Below are 18872 nucleotides of genomic sequence, written 5' to 3'. Positions count from 1 at the left end.
ATTACTGGGGCACCTAGTCAGCTCAGTCAGTAAAGCGTGTGACTCTTGATCTTGGGGTTGTGAGTTCGAGCCCCACGTTAGACATAGAGATTACTTAAAAATAAAATCTTAAAAAAATAAAAAAGGAATTACGGATCTGATAACTGGTGCGGGGTAGTGAATGTTTTTCATTGTATTCTCTTGAGACAACATAGTAGCATCAAGGTAAGAGTTACTTGTTCATTCAAATCACATTGAGAACATTTTTGTGAGGTTCAAGATTCTGTCCTATATAAAGATATATAGGACAAAGGTTCTGCTCCCAAAGGACCTCACAGTATAAGTGGGAAGGAGAGACACCAGTACTTACCATAGAAATGATGACACATAATTAGAATTTTTTTAAGAAATAATGTGGTGCTTCAGAATCTTGGAGAAAAGAGGATGAGGAGACTTCTGGCTGAGTCATAGGGGAGACAGGTGGTGTTTGAGCTGAAAGAAACCCAAAGCCAGGAGAGCTGATTTCATTGCATTTGCTTACTTCTAGCTTTTCCTGTGGCGAGCAGACCCCTTTACCCACCCCGACTGGCTTCACCCCCTAGTTTCTCCTGTTCTCAGAGGTTTTGCACAGCTCTCCGAGCTCAGTCATTGTGACCGACAGGAGTCTGCTTCCTGCAAATTCTCTCCCCCACTCACTGGGGTACCTCATAAGCTGGATGTAGCAGCTTGCTCGGGCTGTCCTAACCAAATACCACAGACTGGGTGACATCGACAATAGAAATGTATTTTCCCAGTCTTGTGGAGGCCAGAAGCCCGAGATCAAGGGGTCAGCGGGTTTGGTTTCTCCCAGGCCTTCTCTTCACGTCTTGCACATTAGCCACCTCCTCCCCGTGTTCCCACGTGGTCTTCCCTTTGCGTGTCTCTGCCCAGTCTCTTGTAAGAACACCACTGAGACTGGATTAGGATTCACCCTGATGACTTCATTTCACCTTACTTATCTCTTTAAAAACCCTATCTCCAAATAGTCACATTCTGAGGTCCTGGGGGTTCAGACTTCAACTTACAAGTTTTGGGGTATACAGTGACTCCATAACCCTGGGAGAAATGTCCTTTCTGCCTTATACCTTGTAGCCAAGGCTGTCAGCTGCCTCAGCGCTCTCAGGAAGTATATCCCGTCGTCGAGCTGATGGAGCCACAGCTGATGTGGGAGCATTTAAAATAAAAGGGAGAGGGGGGCTGCCATCCTTGAGTGTGGCTGGTGAAGAGAGGAATTAGGCAAAACTTCTCCGAAGGGTGTCTTGGGGTTCAGTTACATGAAGCCTTGCTGTTGCAGGCACCTTGTGATTCAGTGATGCCACTTTTAAGAGTTGACCTTCTGAGTGTATGCCCGTGTGGAGGCATTCTCCCCAGAGGAGGTGGGTGACTCTGACACTCACCTGGGAGATGTGTCTGTGGGCCCTTCCCTGATTCTCACGGACCCACGCCCATGCTGCCTGCTGGTCTCCCTGCCTGGATGGCTGCTTGTGCCTCTGAACAGAATGGAGATGGAAATCCTGTCTTTGCCGCTCCAGCACCCCCCTTGCAGGGGCTCTGATCTGAGTCACAGTTCCCCTGGTCACCTTGCTGCACAAGCCAAAGCCCACCTCCCCAGTGCAGCACATTGCTCTCTGAGGGGCTTTGCTTTGACTCTCTGGGATCAAGTTCTCGCCACCTTTGTCCAAGCTTTCATCATCTCCAGCCTGGGCCATGGCTGCTACCTCCTTGCTGGTCTCGGAATATAAACTAAATAATAACTGGCCCCATTCCCAAACCATGCAATGGCTTCTGGTTGCACTTGGAATAAAGTGCAAGCTCCTGACCATGACCTGCAAGGTCCTGTATGGCCTTTTTTGTGGAGCATCCTTTGTCACTCTCCTTTCCCATCCAGGCTCGGGACTTATTGCTACCTTTCTATCCCTTGAACAAGCCAAGTTTGTCTCTCCCTCAGGGCCTTGATGCTTATTACAAGGCTGTTCTTGGAACACCACAAGCCTACCTCAGGACATCTACCTAGCAAATGGCAATTGGGCGTTCATGCTCAGCTTGGGGAAGGCACCCTGTGTAAGCACAGTGACTGAAAGATGGATGGACCAGTTGTCGGGTGGATGAATGGATAGAGGGGTGGGTGGTGGGTAGATAAATAGATGGGTAGGTAGATGGATGAACAGCGTGGACTGGTACATGAATGGATGGGTACCTGCCAACAGCCCTTGCTTCAGTCCTTGGTTATGATGAATAACGATCCAGTGGCACTTTCTGTGTGCTGAAATTTTATTTAAGATTTTAGTTTACACAATAGCAAATTGAAATGGGCTTGTCTTTCTATCCTGGCATAACTTTGAGAATCAAGACATAAACATCTCAAAATAGATTTGGTAGTGGACTTGTTTTCCAGTATCATATTTTAAAGCTTGCGAGAAAGCTAAGTTGTGCTGTGTTCAATTATTGCTCTCAAATTTGAGTTCAGTGAGTACTGTACAGTTCAGGGAGGCTCTGGAGACCAAGGGAGAGACGAGATCTGGGGGTGGAGCACGGTGGCTGTGGGCGCTGGCAGGTTCCATCCTCCTAGCTGCCTTGCAGCCATTTCCGACCGCGCCTTTAGGAGCTGCTGCCAATGGGCTGGCGCTGACCTGCAGGCTTGTATCTTGTTGGGACAGATGAGCGAGGAGGACGAGAGTGAGAATATACTCTGAATCCCAACAACAGCTGTAAAATTGAATCCGTATGAAATCGAGCTCGTTAGGGAAAATGTGCTTCAATATAAAATTCATAAACAAGCCAAACCCACCTGGGGGTCACCTTCCTGTACGTTCTCCCTGAGAGGTGACTTGGCGTACAGAGGTTAATACAGAGACTGATTTTTCAGTTACTAGACAAGCTTCTTACAATAGATTTCAAAGTGAGAGAGATTACCCAGACAAACTCTACTGCTCATTTGTGGCTTTCGGGAAGACATTTCCTTTTCCTGGCCCTCAATTAGCTAAGGGGCAATTGAAGCTTTCCATTCTGAACTGCTCCGCTGGAAAATTACGAAGCCCATGCTGGGATAACAAGGCTACACCCCAGCTTGGCCGTTTTCCAGGGCGGAGCCAGCATCGGGCAGAGCCAGCAAGGGGCGCAGCTTCCTCTCTCGGCGGTGGTCTTTGTGGTTGCAGACTTGCCTCCGTCCTCCCTCCTGGAAAGGAGAGAGGGCGCCGCAGGAAAATTGCTGCCGGGGCTGGGGGCTGGGAGGGGTGTAACTCCAGTTCCTCCCCGCAGGTATAGCCACGTGGCTTTGGGAGCCGCGGAGTCGGGACTGGAGCGCTACCACACATTTGCTTCCTTGCTGGTCTGGCCTGGGGACTTCACGTTATTTGGAAGGAAGCGTGGCGAGGCCAGCGTGTGTGGGTTACAGGGTTTGGGGCTGGTGGGGAGAGAGGGAGAGCCGGAGCCAAGACTGGGGGAAGAGGCGTGCCGAAGGAGGGCAGGCGGCACTCCCTGCGCCCGGTGCTGAGCGGAGGCTCGCGGGGACGGAAGGAGACGCAGACGGACCCGCAGACCCGGGTTCCGGGTTCCGGGTTCCGGGTTCCGGGTTCCGGGTTCCGGGTTCCGGGTTCCGGGTTCCGGGTTCCGGGTTCCGGGTTCCGGGTGGGGGAGCGAAGCCTTCCGCGAGCTGCGGGCGGAAGGCACCCTCCGCCTTCCAGCGGCCGGAACTGCGGAGCTTACGTAACTTCCGGTGCGCCCCCGGGGCGACCGTGCAGCCCCGTCGGGAGCTGCGCCTGCGCCCCTGCTGGCCACCGGAACCCGCCAGCCACGGACTCCGCTTCCCAGATGGAGAGTCCTCTGCGCCTGTCCTGATGCAGTAACCCTCTGCTCTTTTACCCTTTTGTCTCTCCTGTCCACTTGACAGCTCTCTTCAGAGCTCAGGCCCTTGTCGGCTGGCCTTGGTTGAATTTGCACAAAGGTGCTCATCAGCGTTTTTGTCTTTCTCCAGAAATCCATTTAAACACACCGAGACTCATCTCCTCTCCGCCTTTCCAGCCGTGCTTCTCCCTTCTAGGCTGTGTTTGAGGGCTGAGATGGCCTGGGAAGCACCCATTCAGACGGCCATACAGATTTAAATGCTCCTTACATTAACGCTGTTCATACTGTCAAAGGCATTGGCGAAGTCCGCTCTGCCTTCTTTGGAGATAATCTCTGTTGCCTTTTAACTTTTGTAGGCTCTTCTGGTTGACTGTCTAGTTAAGGTGCTTTGCCTCTTGACTCCAGAACCAAGCTGTGAAGTGTCAGGTCTCCAGTTCCTGGTTCTACTGCGGCCGAATGTGGCACTCGACTGAGTCTGTATTAAGTTGGCTTTCCTAACATTAGTGGATGAAGCCAAATGTCTTAATCAGACCTGATTAAGTTAGAAATATACACACCTCTCGGGGTCCCTGAGTGGAAGGGTCGGTTGCAGACCGGTTAGAAATATACACACATCTCGGGGTCCCTGAGTGGAAGGGTCGGTTAAGCTTCCGACTCTTGATTTCAGCTCAGGGCGTGATTTCAGGGTCGTGAGAGGCAGCTCCCCGTGGGCTCGCGCTCAGTGTGGAGTCCGCTTGAGATTCTCTCTCCCTCTGCCCCTCCTGCTTATGCTCTGTCTCTCTCTCTTTCAAATAAATAAATAAATCTTGGAAAGAATAGAAAAGAAATATATGTACATCTCATCCATGAATTGTGAACATTGACTTTTAGTTCCCTCCCTTGCAGAAGGTACAGCTTGTGAGAGAGCATGATAGTGTTCTTGTAGGATGGTAACATGACTAAGCATCGTGCAAGAGTGGGCATTCTAGAATACTGGTAGACTGAAAACTTGCTTCACAGAGAAGAGCAAGGTTTGGGCAAGCAAGGTCATCAGGAAAGATGCAGTAGGTGGCTGAGTCCATGCATTCCTTCTACAGCTGCCTACCCCCAAGGCCACCTTCAGTATCACTCGTTTTTAGAAACTTTGGAAAGGAGGCACCTTTGTTTGGGGCCGGGGAAGGCAGCTTAATTGCAGCAAGTTTTTTCTTTGCTCTTTTTCCTTTGTTGGCCTTTATTTTTCTATTAGAACTCTGAAATTATTGTGTGTGCCGAAGATCACCCGGGAATGTCAGGCCCACCTATGTTGAGCTCCCTCACAAGATGACTGTGAGGACTGGACAGCCATCTGGTTCTCTGTTCCACCTCCTTCCCCTTCAGACCCACAGGCTTGTAGATATCTCTCCATAGGGCCACAGTGGCTGGTCTTTGTCTCTGAGGTCACTCTAAATTACTTGCCTTTTTTTTACATGTAAGATTCCCATAACCTAAAATTTACTATTTGAATGTGTATCATTTAGTGACATTTAGTACATTCATGTTATGCAGCCATCACCACTGTCTAGTTCCAGAACATTTGTCACCCCAAAAGAAAACCACCTACCCACTGAGCAGTCACTCTTGAACTGGGTTTGCTTTCTTTAACTTGAAAGATAACTTGAAGTGATCCACTTTCTGCAGGAAGAGTATATCTTACTCAAACATAATTGCCATCAGTTGGATGTGAGATGGATACTTGGATGTCAGAACTCATTTCCTACAGACTGAGTATGTTAAGTGGTTGTCAGATTCTTGCAGCTAGTCTCAAATCAGTTTAACTCATAAATTTGCTGACGGTCCACACATTTGAATTAAAAAAAGAAAATCGGGGGCACCTGGGTGGCTCAGTCGTTAAGCGTCTGCCTTCGGCTCAGGTCATGGTCCCAGGGTCCTGGGATCGAGCCCCGCATCGGGCTCCCTGCTCAGCAGGAAGCCTGCTTCTCCCTCTCCCACTCCCCCTGCTTGTGTTCCCTCTCTCGCTGTGTCTCTCTCTGTCAAATAAATAAATTAAAAAAAAAAAAAAGAAAGAAAACCGGTCTGCAAGCCACCTGTTTCTCTTAAGCAATCTAAAGTGCATCCAAATATTTCTAAGTATGTGTTAAACCTGCACATCCCCCAAGAATTCATAGAAGACAACACAGAGCCAGGAGCATGCTTTTATGTCTGTGCCCCCACCCCCATCCCTAGCAGCCCTCTTTCCTCCCACTCCCAATACAGAAATCATCACCACCTCCACCAGAATTTGGAGGAAAGAAAGGCGAAGGAGGAAGACAAGCATGGATAGTGACAGTGTGGTAGCCTGAAAAGTATATCTAGTTCAAGTGTTCTCAAACAGCGTTTGGAGCATATCCTTGGGAATATGCATGTTCTCCTTGTGAGTGTAATTTTCTTTGTTTCCATATTAACCCTTAAGTTCATAACAGGATATTCTGCATGATGTGCACAACCACACCTGGTATGTGTGGAAGTGTCTCATTGCCAGTGCTAATAAAATAACTGTCCCTGGCTGGGAGGAAAGAGTCTGTCCACATTCTCATGCAAACCAAGCTCTGTCTCTAGACGAGGGAAAAGACAGCCAGGTGCCAGGCCCTCAGAGCTCTGTGTTCTATCTGTCAGAAGTGATGGGTGAGGGCGCCTGGGTGGCTCAGTCGGTTAAGCGACTGCCTTCGGCTCAGGTCATGATCCTGGAGTCCCGGGATCGAGTCCCGCATCGGGCTCCCAGCTCGGCAGGGAGTCTGCTTCTCCCTCTGACCCTCCTTGCTCTCATGTTCTCTGTCTCTCATTCTCTCTCTCTCAAATAAATAAATAAAATCTTTAAAAAAAAAAAAGTGATGGGTGAAATGAGTCCTTCTGTGACATCTGGGAAACCGTAGTAGCTGAGATCTGGGACCACAGGAGAAACAGCTCATTCCCAGCAAAGCCCCGTCATTTGTCTCATTAAACATTTGCTTTATGGTTTTGTTCTCATATAATTGTAAATTTGTTTTGTATTTCCTAGCCTAAGAGCTATGAAAATAAAATTAAATGTTTTATATTTAGACATATTTCACAATTCAGTAAAAAAGCCATACACTGCATGTTTCCATATGTAGGCAGAATCTATAGAGACAGAAAGCAGATTCATTTGCCAGGAATTAAGGGTTGGGGGGAATGGGAATGACTTGCTAGAGTAGGTATGGAGTTTCTTTTGGGGGTGATGAAAATACTCTGGAATTAGATAGTACTGATGGTTGCATAACTCTGTGAATATACTAAAAACTACTGAATTGTATACTTTCATAGAGTAAATTTTGTGGCATGTAGACCTTACCAATTTTTAAAAAGCTGTCAACACTGGAATGCCACAAGAAAAAAAGTCAATTTCAGATGAGTCTATGCATTACTCAAGTCTGAGCAATGCGGCAGCAGATCTGAGGTCGACAAAGTTTGTAAAGGGTCAGACAGTGAATATTCTTGGCTTCGGGGGACAGTCTGTTCATGTTGTGATGACTCAACTCTTATAGCATGGAGGCAGCCATGAACAGTACGAATGGGAGTATGTGTAGCTGTGTTCCGGGAAAACTTGCCAGCCCTTGGGTTTGGTCAAGGGATGGCTGTGCGTGAGTGTACTTTCAGGGATGGGAATGTGGGACCTGGCTGGCAGTCTGTCTAGACATTTCAGAGAGACTTTTTTTATGATTCTCTTGCAAGAATGAGATCCATTTCTCTTGTCTTCATTTTACTTGTCTTTTTTGAACTTGAAGAGTTTACATTGTCCACCCAAATAGAGGTGGCCATGGCTCCTTCACAGCGTGGAAGTAGAGGTGAGTGCAGGATGCTCTAATCATGGGCTCCTTTGTGATGTTCTGCCTTGCAGTGATGGCGAGGGGTAGGGAGGGCACCCCCAGACCCTAAAGACTGGCATGCCACGTTAGGTGAAGTGACTCAGGAAGGGCTTAAGGCTTCACCAAGACTGCCCGAGAGGCTAGGGGGAAGAGTTCTTCTGGAATGTAAGTGCCAGGGTGCTTGTCTTGTTCTGTTCCCTTTTTATTTGTGGAATTCTTCAAGCGCACAAATGTTCCGTGTCAAAGACAGGGATACGTATGCATTTTATTACAAGTATTCATAATGTAAAAATCTCACAAGTATTAACATAGCACAAGCTATGAAAAGACATGAGTGTCCTAGACACCCTGGTAATTATGCCTCGCTCTAGTAAACATGGATGTATGAAAACCCAAATTATAAATCTTAGTGTTATAAAAGTGCTTTCTCTTTGGAAATAATTCATTGAGGGCATTCTTTTAAAAAGTCCTCAAGCACAACCAGCATCAAGATCTTGTTTTCCAGTACCCTTCTGTAATCAAAGCAACCAGTGCTCCTGGCAGGGAGTGGCTGGGTTTAGGCTGGGGCAGGGAATACACAGAATGAGCCTGGAACATCTTGTAGTGCCAAAAAGTAAGGAAGAACTAAACCAAACAAGCCCAATAACAATCAGGATATGTCAAAGGGACACAGGAGCCAACTTAAAGAGCTTCCTATGACCAGAGTTGGAACAATTGAAACAATGAAATAAAGGAGTGTTAGATTGTAACCCAGTATATAAAGTAAATATTCCTGAGTCCATACTGATATACGTAAGTGATTGAATAAATAAGTGGAGAGAGAAAAGACAGAAAAATTCCAGATAATCTATGTAGATCTTCTGCCTTCCAGGAGGTGGAGCAGAACTCCTGGCTCCTTAAATATGGGCTGTATATGGGTAACCTCCTCCCAAAGAGGGCAGGATGGCAAGGTGGAGGGAGAGGAGGAGCTTATGATGGAGAAACTGACATACGCTAACCCCTGCCAGGTGACGCACGGAGATTAGTTGTATTGACAGCATAACCCTTGAGATCCTATGAGAATGGCACTTTTTACCTTTGTGATCTTCTGCAAAATCCATAACCATAATCGTGACAAAAACATCAGACAAATCCCAGTTGAGAGACATTCTACAAAATGCCTGAACAGTACTCCTTAAAATTGTCAAGGGCATCAAGAAGGAGGAAATTCTGGGAAGCTGTTACTTAGGGGAATCCAAGGAGACGTGACAACTAAAGGTAATGTACCCTGGACAGAACAGAAAAAGGACATTAAGTAAAAAAGGAATCTGAATCAAGTGTAGGCTTCAGTTAATATTAATGTCCCCAGATTGGCTCATTAATTATAACAAATGTTACCATACTAACGTAAGATGTTAACTGTCGGGGAGACCAGGTATTGGAGATACCAGAACTCTCTTATTGTCGTATTTTTTTCTGTAAATCTAAGAGCATTCTAAAATGAAGTTTTTATTTAAAATTGTAATTTTTTTTAAGATTTTATTTTTAAATAATCTCTACAGCCAACGAGGGGCTTGAACTCAGAACCGCAAGATCAAGAGTCGCATGCTCTACTGACTGAGCCAGCCAGGTGCCCCTAAAACCATATTCCTTTTTTTTTTTTTTTAAGATTTAAAAAATTTTTTTCATGTATTTGTCAGAGAGAGAGAGAGCACAAGCAGGGGGAGCTGCAGGCAGAGGGAGAGGGAGAAGTCCAATGAGGAACTCAATCCCAGGACTCTGGGATCATGACCTGAGCCGAAGGCAGACGCTTAACCGACTGAGCCACCCAGGTGTCCCTAAAATCATATTCTTATAATGCATTTTGAGTTACTCAGTTTGTAAATATTAGGAACATACCTTTTGAGCAGTGAGTATGGCAAAATATCTAATCAGCTACCAGATTCTTACTAGATAGGTGTTATGTGGATGGCCGTGCACCCTGCACTGAGTGTTAAGGTCATGGAGATGGCCTGGGGCAGATGGTACCCTCTCTTAGGAATAGGATCGTGTCCTTGGTAAAATAATAGGTGGAGATGAGAAGTCGTAGGAAGAGTGTAAGCGTTGGGGTTGAAGACACAGGTTCAAATTCTCATGCTCCTTTTCAGTGTGATTGCTTCAGGTCACCTAAGTTAATAACCTCATGTCCCTGGATGATGAGATATCCATAGCAACCTTCCTTGCAAACTTATTTAAACGCTGACTGGATATAACATTAATGCATAGGCACAGTGCTTAAGATCAAGCAGGTGTGGAAAAAAGGGAAAAGTCACTCTTAAAAATAGAGCAGTAATCCGGGACATACTGCAGAGTAGCATGTGTTACTTGGTTAAATGAGCAAGACTTGGAAATCGTGAATTCAGAAAGGGTTGACAGAAGCAGGTTGAAAAGAGAAAACCAATTCTAAAGGGTAAGCACAAGACCGGGGAGGGCTTGGGGCTCTCGGTATGGGAAGGGGCTGTTAGGAAGGAGGGTGCTTTCTGTATGGGAGTGGCACTGAGGTCTTGGGCTGCTTTAGGAAGGGAGGTGGAGGGCAGGGACTTTAAATACAGATCATTGTGAAATGACAGGCTGGTAAGTCACAGTCAGCCCGTGACTTCTTTGTCTTCCTCACTGAATGCTTTGCACACAGTAAAACTTCCGGAAATACTTTGTTAGTTGTTTGCTGGATTACGTTCCTAACGAGTGTGTAATAAACCCAAGAGTACAGATAGATATAAATTAGGCTATTCAGTGGGATTTTTTTCTTTCGTTGTTCCATCTGATTTTGTAATGGTTGAGTTGAACTGTGTATCACACATACTATGTGGTTAGCATAGCTAAATAGATAAAGCTGAGTAAAATATGTTCAGTGGGCTTTCCTGTGTTTCCCCCTTTTAAATTATAAGGAGGAAGACACCCAAGCCTTTTGGGGTTTTAAAAAGGGCAAGTCTTTGGGGGTCTAAGCTTCGAAGCCTTGGGAATGTTCCCCCTGAGGTCAGGAGGAGTTGTTGGAGTCCCGGAGGTTAGAGTTGACGGAGCCTGCGTGAACTTGTCCTTCCCGAGGCAGCAGGCACAGACAGGCCAGCTGTGGTGAGCATGGCTTTGGGACTCCTCGGTGCTGGAGGCAGCTAGAGCCGGGGGCTGCGGCAGAGCGCGGCTGCCGGTCCCTGGAGGAAGCGTACCGCTGTGTTCACGGCCCACCGCGCAGACGGCAGCGAGCAGGGAGCAGGGAGCAGGGAACAGACGCAGGGAGCAGGGAGCAGACGCAGGGAGCAGGGAGCCGGTAAGAGCCTCCCGCATTTCTTCTGAAGGCAGCTCACCCGGGATGGGACTGTTTACTAGCCTTTGTACTTACGGGTGTTTCTTTTGTTCTCCTGTCTTTAATAGCAGGTTGTCAGCTCACAGTGCAGTGGCTAAGATCTGGGGAGATCTGCAAACATCTCCCTTGTTTATTGTTCTGCCTGAAAATGAAAAATAATGCAAACTGGGGTGCAGATCCCAGCTCGAGCTCTGCATGCATGCACGTATGTGTGCAGGCACGCTACGCGTGTGCTGCATGTGTGCTGAGAGATACGTGCAAATTTTGCAGCTTTGGTCTCTGCAGTTGGCTAAAAGTGCATTGAAACTAGAAGGCAGTGCCTTTCAGTACTGTGTTCCGGGCTGCAAGCCATCGTGCTGGTGTGACCGGCAGCCTTGGCATGTGGGAGCCTTGCCCCGCGTGAGATCCACAGACCTCTGCCTTCCCTGCGGAAGGCCAGCATTGCACGAAGACCCGGGTTGCTTGTCTGGCCTTTTCTTTTTTCCATGCCAGTAAGAAATCAGTATTTTCATGACTGAGACCCTGAATGCGAATATTGAAAGGAAATGGTGAGTCAGCCACTTGGAAGTGGGGGCGTGGGGGGAAGCAGCAATATCAGGTGTGCATGTTGAGTCATGAAAAGATGCTCTGTGAGTAAATTCACACATAGCCTGCTTGCTAATTGCAGTGAAAACATCACAGTGGAGAAAATGGAATCAGTGTGGTTCTCAGTATTTTCCAGTTCTTAGATTTTGCCCTCGGGTATGGTTGTGACCGTTTAGACATTTCTTTACAGGTCTTACCATACATGTGCTAGGGATCTTTTTTTATCTTTTGCATTGTGAAAGAAACATTTGTGGCCGTGTTTCTAAATGATTGAAATGCCTTGACTGTACTGACGGAGGCTTTTGTGTGTGGAGGGAGGATGCCATCTTCAGAGAAATTGCTGCATATATATGTGTGTATGTGAACACATGCACACACCTGCCTCTGCTGTTTGGGTCTGCATTTACTGACTCACATGGGTAGGAGTTATCTTAAAATGCATGTTTTAGCGGTCATGCTGTTGAGAAGGAAAAAGGAAAGGGAGTTTGAAGAAAGATTTTCAGAAATCTACCTGGCAGCATTTATAACTAAATAATTAAAGAGCCTTACACATCAAAAACTTACAGAAAGAATGAATGAAACATGTCACATAAAATATCTGAAAATTTGGTACAGATTGGCTGGCTGGCTGGCTGGCATATTTTCCTTGCGAAGCAGAATCTTTGAGGGGGTATTGTATAAATATTCTTTATGATTGTGTTGCAGAAAAGTGTTCCACAGATGGTAGAAAGAGGTACATCTCTACACTTGCTTTTTGTCATGCATGGTGGAAAAAACATTGTCTGTCCGTCTCTCACATGAACACGCACACCCCTCAAAGAAAAAATTTGCAGGGTATTCTCAGAGATGCATGAACAGAATACACGCAGAAACAATTTTTTTAGAAGAGTACTAGAAATAACCGTATACGTTGGTATTAACCATACGGGTTGTATTAGGCGTCAGTTGCCCAGCTGGAGTGACGTGACCCTGGTAAGTGTATACTTGCTGCTCCTTGTTTTGCATGGACTGGCTGTTTCTCCAAAGTCCACCTTTGCTTTTCAGAGGTAAATTGGGAAGCTAATATGTCATGTGGCCTTTAGCATGCATTTGTTTTACTTTTAATGCCTTTAATTCTTTGCCTCTTCTGTGCATTAAAATTTAAGAAGAGCAAGGTGGGGAAGTAGCAGAAACAAGAGCTGCTGTTTTTTGTCCCCTGGGTCAACCTATCTTTCCCTGGTTAGCGGACACTTGTGCTTTCTAGCCGGCTTTTCCTAGATAAGGCGACCCTACAGTTTTTTTTTGTTTTTTTTTTTAAAGATTTTATTTATTCATTTGAGACACAGAGATACAGAGAGAGAGAGAAAGCATGAGCAGGGAGAGAGGCAGAGGGAGAAGGAGAAGCAGGCTCCTCGCTGAGCCAGGAGCCCGATGTGGGGCTCGATCCCAGGACCCTGGGATCACGACCTGAGCTGAAGGCAGACGCTTAACCATCTGAGCCACCCAGGCGCCCCGACCCTACAGTTTTTTTTAAAAGGACATGTTATTTTAAAATCTGCTTTACTAACTAAAACATTCTTAGTAAAAATAGAGGGAAGTTCTGTGTACGATGCATGGCATTCTAAGATATGAGTGGCCAGTAGAGGTCCTGTGGACTTTTCGGGTTGTCTCCAGTCTTTCACAGTTATAGGTAATACTGCAGCAAACATCTTGTAGTGAAATATTCATGTTCTGGCAGGCTGATTTCCTTAGGATTAAATTCTAGATCTGGAATCATAAGCCAGGCTTTTGGGAAATATGCCCAAGATGCCTTCCATGACGTATGTACTGTTTATGCCCGACCACCCAACGGCCTAGGACAATCTTGCCTTTCCCAAAACTTTGTCCATATTGGACATTTAAAAAAATTCTGTGACTCGATAGGCAAAAAAGGTCATCCTTTCTTCCTTCCTTCCTTCCTTCCTTCCTTCCTTCCTTCCAGTAGGCTCCACGCCCCTGAGATCAAGACCTGAACTGAGATCAAGAATCAGACGCTTAACCGACTGAGCCACCCAGGCACCCCCTAGTTATTTCATTTTTAACTTGCATTTTCTCAGGAACACGCAAAGTCGAACTTTGCGTCTTGCTAGCCATTTGTATTTTTTTCTTTTGCTCGTTACTGCTCACATCTTGTGTTCATTTTCCTATTGGGGGTGGGGCCTTTCTTGATTATTGTTATTCAGGGGGCAAATAGATCGCTGAAGTGCGCTGTGTGCTTTTCACACATTAATGGCTGGTTACGGTTTTTTCCTTTTTAATGTACTAGTGTTTATCATGTCATTGCCCCTGCCTGCTGGCTGTGTGCAGTCCATTCCCATTCTGCTGGCTCCTGGCTCCTGGGAATTGTGTGGTGGTCTTTGCGTTACTGCGCAGAAAGCATAACTATGTGGGGCTCTGTGGGTATGAATTTCCTGTGAGCTGTAGACCACCACCTGCAATATTCTCCAGCGTCTCTACTGCCCGGGCAGAGAAGAACCCAGGTGTTTTAGAATAATGTCTAATGTGGTGTTGTGGAGAGAAAGCAGCAATCAGAGATGAACATCTCCACGCTAGCTCAGGTCAGGGGGCAAGTGACTTAGGCTCTTGGGGCTGCAGTCCCCTGGAAATGCCGAGTTGTGTCTGTCGTGCTTGCCTTCTGCAAATGGAGGTTAGTAAGAGGATTGTCTCTGCTGAAGAATCAAGATGTCCTTGGCTTCCCAGTACGCTGGGCCCTCCTGCCACCGTTACTTCTCTGGCTGGCAGAAACCTGAAGATCCGTCGAAGGCACAGCATCACACCTCCGTATGTTCTGGTGTCCGCTCATTTGAGCGTTTGTCCATGCTTGTGTCTTTCTCCCTTCTGGTTTCTTTCACTGGGATGTGTTTGTGTCCATTTTAATGCACCTGCTGTGTGGTTTCCTTTGATAACGCCACCCCGAGACGTTTGATCACTCAGGGTATAAGTATGTCAAAATAAAATAAACAGAAGCCATATAACCATAGATACAAACACATTCAAAAGACTAAAGGGCTACTCAATCGCCAGTTACTATGTTTTAATTACCACGAGATCAGAAGAAGCACGATCTCTGTGGGCAGTCTTCAGGTGATCGCTCTGTTTCTGGTTACTGACCTGTATTTGTGTGGTCACGTGCCAGGGAGCCTATAAAATTGAATCAGGGGCGCCTGGGTGGCTCAGATGGTTAAGCGTCTGCCTTCAGCTCCGGTCATGATCCCAGCGTCCTGGGATCAAGTCCCGCATCGGGCTCCCTGCTCCTTGGGAGCCTGCTTCTCCCTTTGCCTCTCTCTCTCTCTCTGTCTCTCATGAATAAATAAATAAAATCTTTAAAAAAAAAAAATTGAATCAGGCACAGAGAGAATCTCCCTTGAAGGATCTTATGCTCTCTTCTTGGGGAAAATAACCCATAACCAATTACTATAGACCAGGTGCTGAAACAACAGACATTTATTTCTCACAGTTGCAGAGGCTGCAATTCGAAGATGGAAGTGCAGCTGATTTGCTGGCTGGTGAGACCCGTTTCCTGGTTTGCAGCCGGCTGTGCTCCTGCTGCGTCCTTACCTGGGAGAGAGTGGGGGAGAGCAGAGAGCAGGGCAGCAAGCTCTCTCTTGTACAAGCGTGGTGTCCCATTGCTGAGGGCTCCATCGTCATGACCTAATTACCTCCCAAAGGTCCCGCCACCTAACACCTTCCCGTTGGGGGGTGTTAGGATTTAACATACGCATTCTGGAGGGACACAGAAATAAATGTAAATGCTGTGATGCAGGGTAGACAGGAGAGAATCAGCCTGCCAGCCATGTCTTCCTCTCCCCGCTCCCTCCCTCCCTCGCTTCCTCCGTTCCTCCCTGTTACCTCACTGAGTCTTCGCTGAAGCCCGCTTTGTGGTAGGCACTGTGCTAGGCCCAGGGACAGAAGTGGGCGCTACCAGTGTACCCAGGAGGAGCGACAGTAAATGAAAATAACACAGGTGAATTGAGAACAGTCTGGGGACAAACAGGCAGAGATTCAATCCTTATGGGGGTTCAGCAGAAGAAAGGCTTATCTTTGTCAACAGGTCCAGGAAACGCTCCATGGAAGAGGTTGCACTTCATTTTGATCTTATAGAAAACAGGAATGGTGTCTGTGGGGCGTCTCCTAAAGAGTGTGGATCAAAGCAGAGATACGGAAACCACAAGGCATGGGTGGCAGAGGAGGGCCCCTGGCCAAAACGTATGTTGCCGGAACAGGGGTCCCTGAGGAGTGGCAGGTGGCTTGGGAAGGATGAGAGGGGGAGCCTACAAAATCAAGCACTCTGGCCTTGATTTGGTGGTGGTGGGAGGAGGGGCTGGAAGTTTCCAGGGGAGAGGATCCAGCTATCTACTTTCCATGCTAATTATGACGAAAATGTGTGCATGTTTGTAAAATGCAGTCAGTGGAGGAGAGAAGAAGATTGGAAATGCCCATCACGGGGGATCTGTCACACGGAATACTTTATTTAACAGCCTGGAAAAGTCTCTGCAAGATGGCTTTGCTTTCAGAAAATTTAATTTGTGAAAGTTGTGATTAGAGTCCCCCTCAAATTTGTTGAAATGGGGCATTTCCCTGTCATTTCAGTGGGGGTTGGTTTGTAGTTCTAAGGAATTTTAATCTTCTGCGTCTGCCTGAAGTAGGTTCTCCTTCCAGATAAGAACCCAGAGTAACTTACAGGGGTTTCAAGCCGGGCTACAATGACTGCCTGAGAGCAAGAGGGAACTTCCTGGGGCTGTGCAATTGTATTTAGACTCGATTGTGGTGGTGAACGCACAACTCTGCATGTTTACCCCGACCGGAGGTCGCTTGAATTTTACAGTGTTTAAACAATACCTTGGTAAAATTGGGGTGGGGTGTGGAGAAGAAAAGAGTTGTAAAAATGTTTTGTAACCTGAAGGCCTCCCAGATCCATAGCTAGATTCTAGGAATTCAAACACGTGGTTTTAAAAACTTAAGTGGCTCACAAGAAAAGCGTGTAGATGTAGGGGGCAAGAATTAAGGTGAACCCAAATTCATTTATTGCTCGTTACTTGTACCCTAATGCTTGTAGCATTTAAGTCCTTATTAACAACAGGTCACACCCAATTAAAACTTAGGCGTCAGAGATGTTCCCAAAACTATTATTGAGCTGAATGAAATGTCTGCCATCATAAAATCTGATCTGATCTTTTCCTTCTAACTGCTTCTAACGATTTCCAGCGAGTTTGTGGCACTCCACTCTGGTTCACGTGAGGTTGGTCACAAGAGACCGTTGCTCCTACTAATAACTAAAAAATGGCCATAAAAGTTATAAAATCATAGCTTTAGAAGAACTCAGCAGACCCTGCTCTTTGTGTAAAGAGCTCTTCTCCCCTTTGGCATTCTCCTCATACATTCTTCATAGTACTTTTCAAAATGAGCTTGAATTTTTAAGGAATTAATACTGCCTTGCCTTCTAGACCAGGGTTTGGCAAACTACAGCCCAAGAGCCAGATCCCCTGGGCCCAGGGTTTGAGAAGCCTTTCTGGCTGGAGGATTAAGGATCAAGGATTGATCCCTCCAAGGTTGGTAGCCAGGGGCACTTAATGTCACCGTTTTTCAGATGATAATAATCTAGTTTTGGAGGGACATGCCAAGCCAAGGATTAGTTTCAGGAGTAGCGTTTAATACTCAGATCAAGTGGTTAGAAAAATGGAGATACGGAATTGGGGAGGGGAAGGTCCCATAGAGCACAGATTCTCCGCACTGGCAGAAAATTGAGATTGCTAGAAGGCTTTCGCTCAGATATGGATTTGCAGGCATGCGTGTCCTCATCAGCCCCTACCTCTGCCAGGCCTGGCTTCTGATGGGATATGGTTGAGGAGAGCTTAGATTTGTATGTCTGAAGTCATCCCCTACACCCCTTCAGAATGCTGTGGAGAATTGGAGGCGTGGGTTAGGGAAACAAGATGGACCAGGAGTGCAAAGTGGTTGACCCTAAGGAGTGCATGCTGGGGGTTGACTGGATGTGCCCTCCTATATTTGGTGGAAATGGTCTGCCTTAAAAAAGCTATAAAACCAAAACATCAGACAAAAACATTGCCCTGCTCTCGTCCATCAGGGCAGGGGTTATTCTGGGTGGGAGGGAAGTGAGGCGTTGGGGTAAGGACAGAGTCTGAAGAGGCTGTGTGTATCTGCAGCATTACAGTGCTTTTACAAACCCCAGAAATAAATTTGGATAGCATAACCTCACGCCTGGGAGGAGCAAAAAGCCTTGAATATTTATGACATTTTCCGTTTCCTTTAGATCAGCTTCAAATTGGTAACAGCTTCCCATGCCCTGTGGAAAGAGCTGTCCAGGGGGTCAGAAGGCAGAGGGAACTTTTCTTTTCCCTGTGTCTCCTGTGGTTTGCATTTCATGTCCGCTTCCGTTATATTCTGGTCCGACGTTGGTTGACCTGTGCTGAGAGGGGGGGATCCTGGCTGGCTGCACGTGCGGCCAAACCAGAGCACCTGAACACCCATCAGAAGAGATGGTAGGTCTCCAGTGGGGCCGTGGGGTGACCGGTGGCATCCCTGAGGACACTCTTGTGTCCTGCAGCTTCGGAAGACTAGTGGCGTCCTGGTGAGTCACAGGTCAGACTTGCAGAGCAGGCTGAGTGCAGTCTGTGGCCAGTGGCTGAGCAACGGCATTGGCCAGTCCCACTCGCCCCTGAAATCCTGATTTCATCAGTTCGGCCACTTCTAAAAAAAAAAAATCGCAGTTGGTATCAGGCTTGCCCACACTTTGAACTTTGCACAAAACATATTTTTAGGAAAGCCAAAAACAGAGAGTGCCAGGAGAAAACTCAGCTAACAGATCACATGCAAATGTCATTTTTATTCCATTTGTGTGTGCTTCTGATTCTAACTGGCCTGGAGGTTTGATTGGCAGAGGGATTTTGCCTCATTTTGTTTAAAAAAAAAAAATTTTGTTTTTTTTGTTTTTTCCCCCAAATGTCACATCTTGGAACCAGGAATGACAGTCTCTAGCCATAAAAACAAAAGAGGCCTGGAATAGATTCAAAACACGTGTTCTGAAAACAGAGTTGGATACTTGCGGGGCCATCACGGATTCTGATCTCTAAATGTAGGAGATTCCGTGATTGAACACTAGCCCTTCCTGAAATCTGTGCTTGTGCATTTGGTTTTGGAATCTCTCTATTAATCTGTTCTCCTCCACTTAACTACAAATGACGTATCAGTCTCTCTAATTTCACTTCATTCCTGTTACCATCCAAGTTCCT

The 18872-nt window shown here is 46.6% G+C and overlaps 1 protein-coding gene across 1 annotated transcript in view; it reads left to right on the top strand.

Moving 5' to 3' along the window:
* The first annotated feature begins 14229 nt into the window (after positions 1–14229).
* Positions 14230–18872, top strand: part of SHROOM2 (shroom family member 2) — a 27233-nt gene continuing 22590 nt past the window's right edge. The window contains exon 1 of the mRNA XM_031036610.2: positions 14230–14403. Coding sequence (XP_030892470.2) covers positions 14264–14403 — 140 coding nt within the window. The 5' untranslated portion in view covers positions 14230–14263. The remainder of the gene's footprint in view (positions 14404–18872) is intronic.

The sequence above is a fragment of the Leptonychotes weddellii genome, chromosome X (genome assembly GCF_054177405.1).
Source record: "Leptonychotes weddellii isolate Sample4059 chromosome X, ASM5417740v2, whole genome shotgun sequence".
NCBI classification, from domain to species: Eukaryota; Metazoa; Chordata; class Mammalia; order Carnivora; family Phocidae; genus Leptonychotes; species Leptonychotes weddellii.
The sequence above is the reverse complement of the archived record's forward strand: the minus strand, read 5'-3'. Positions and strand labels throughout refer to the sequence as shown.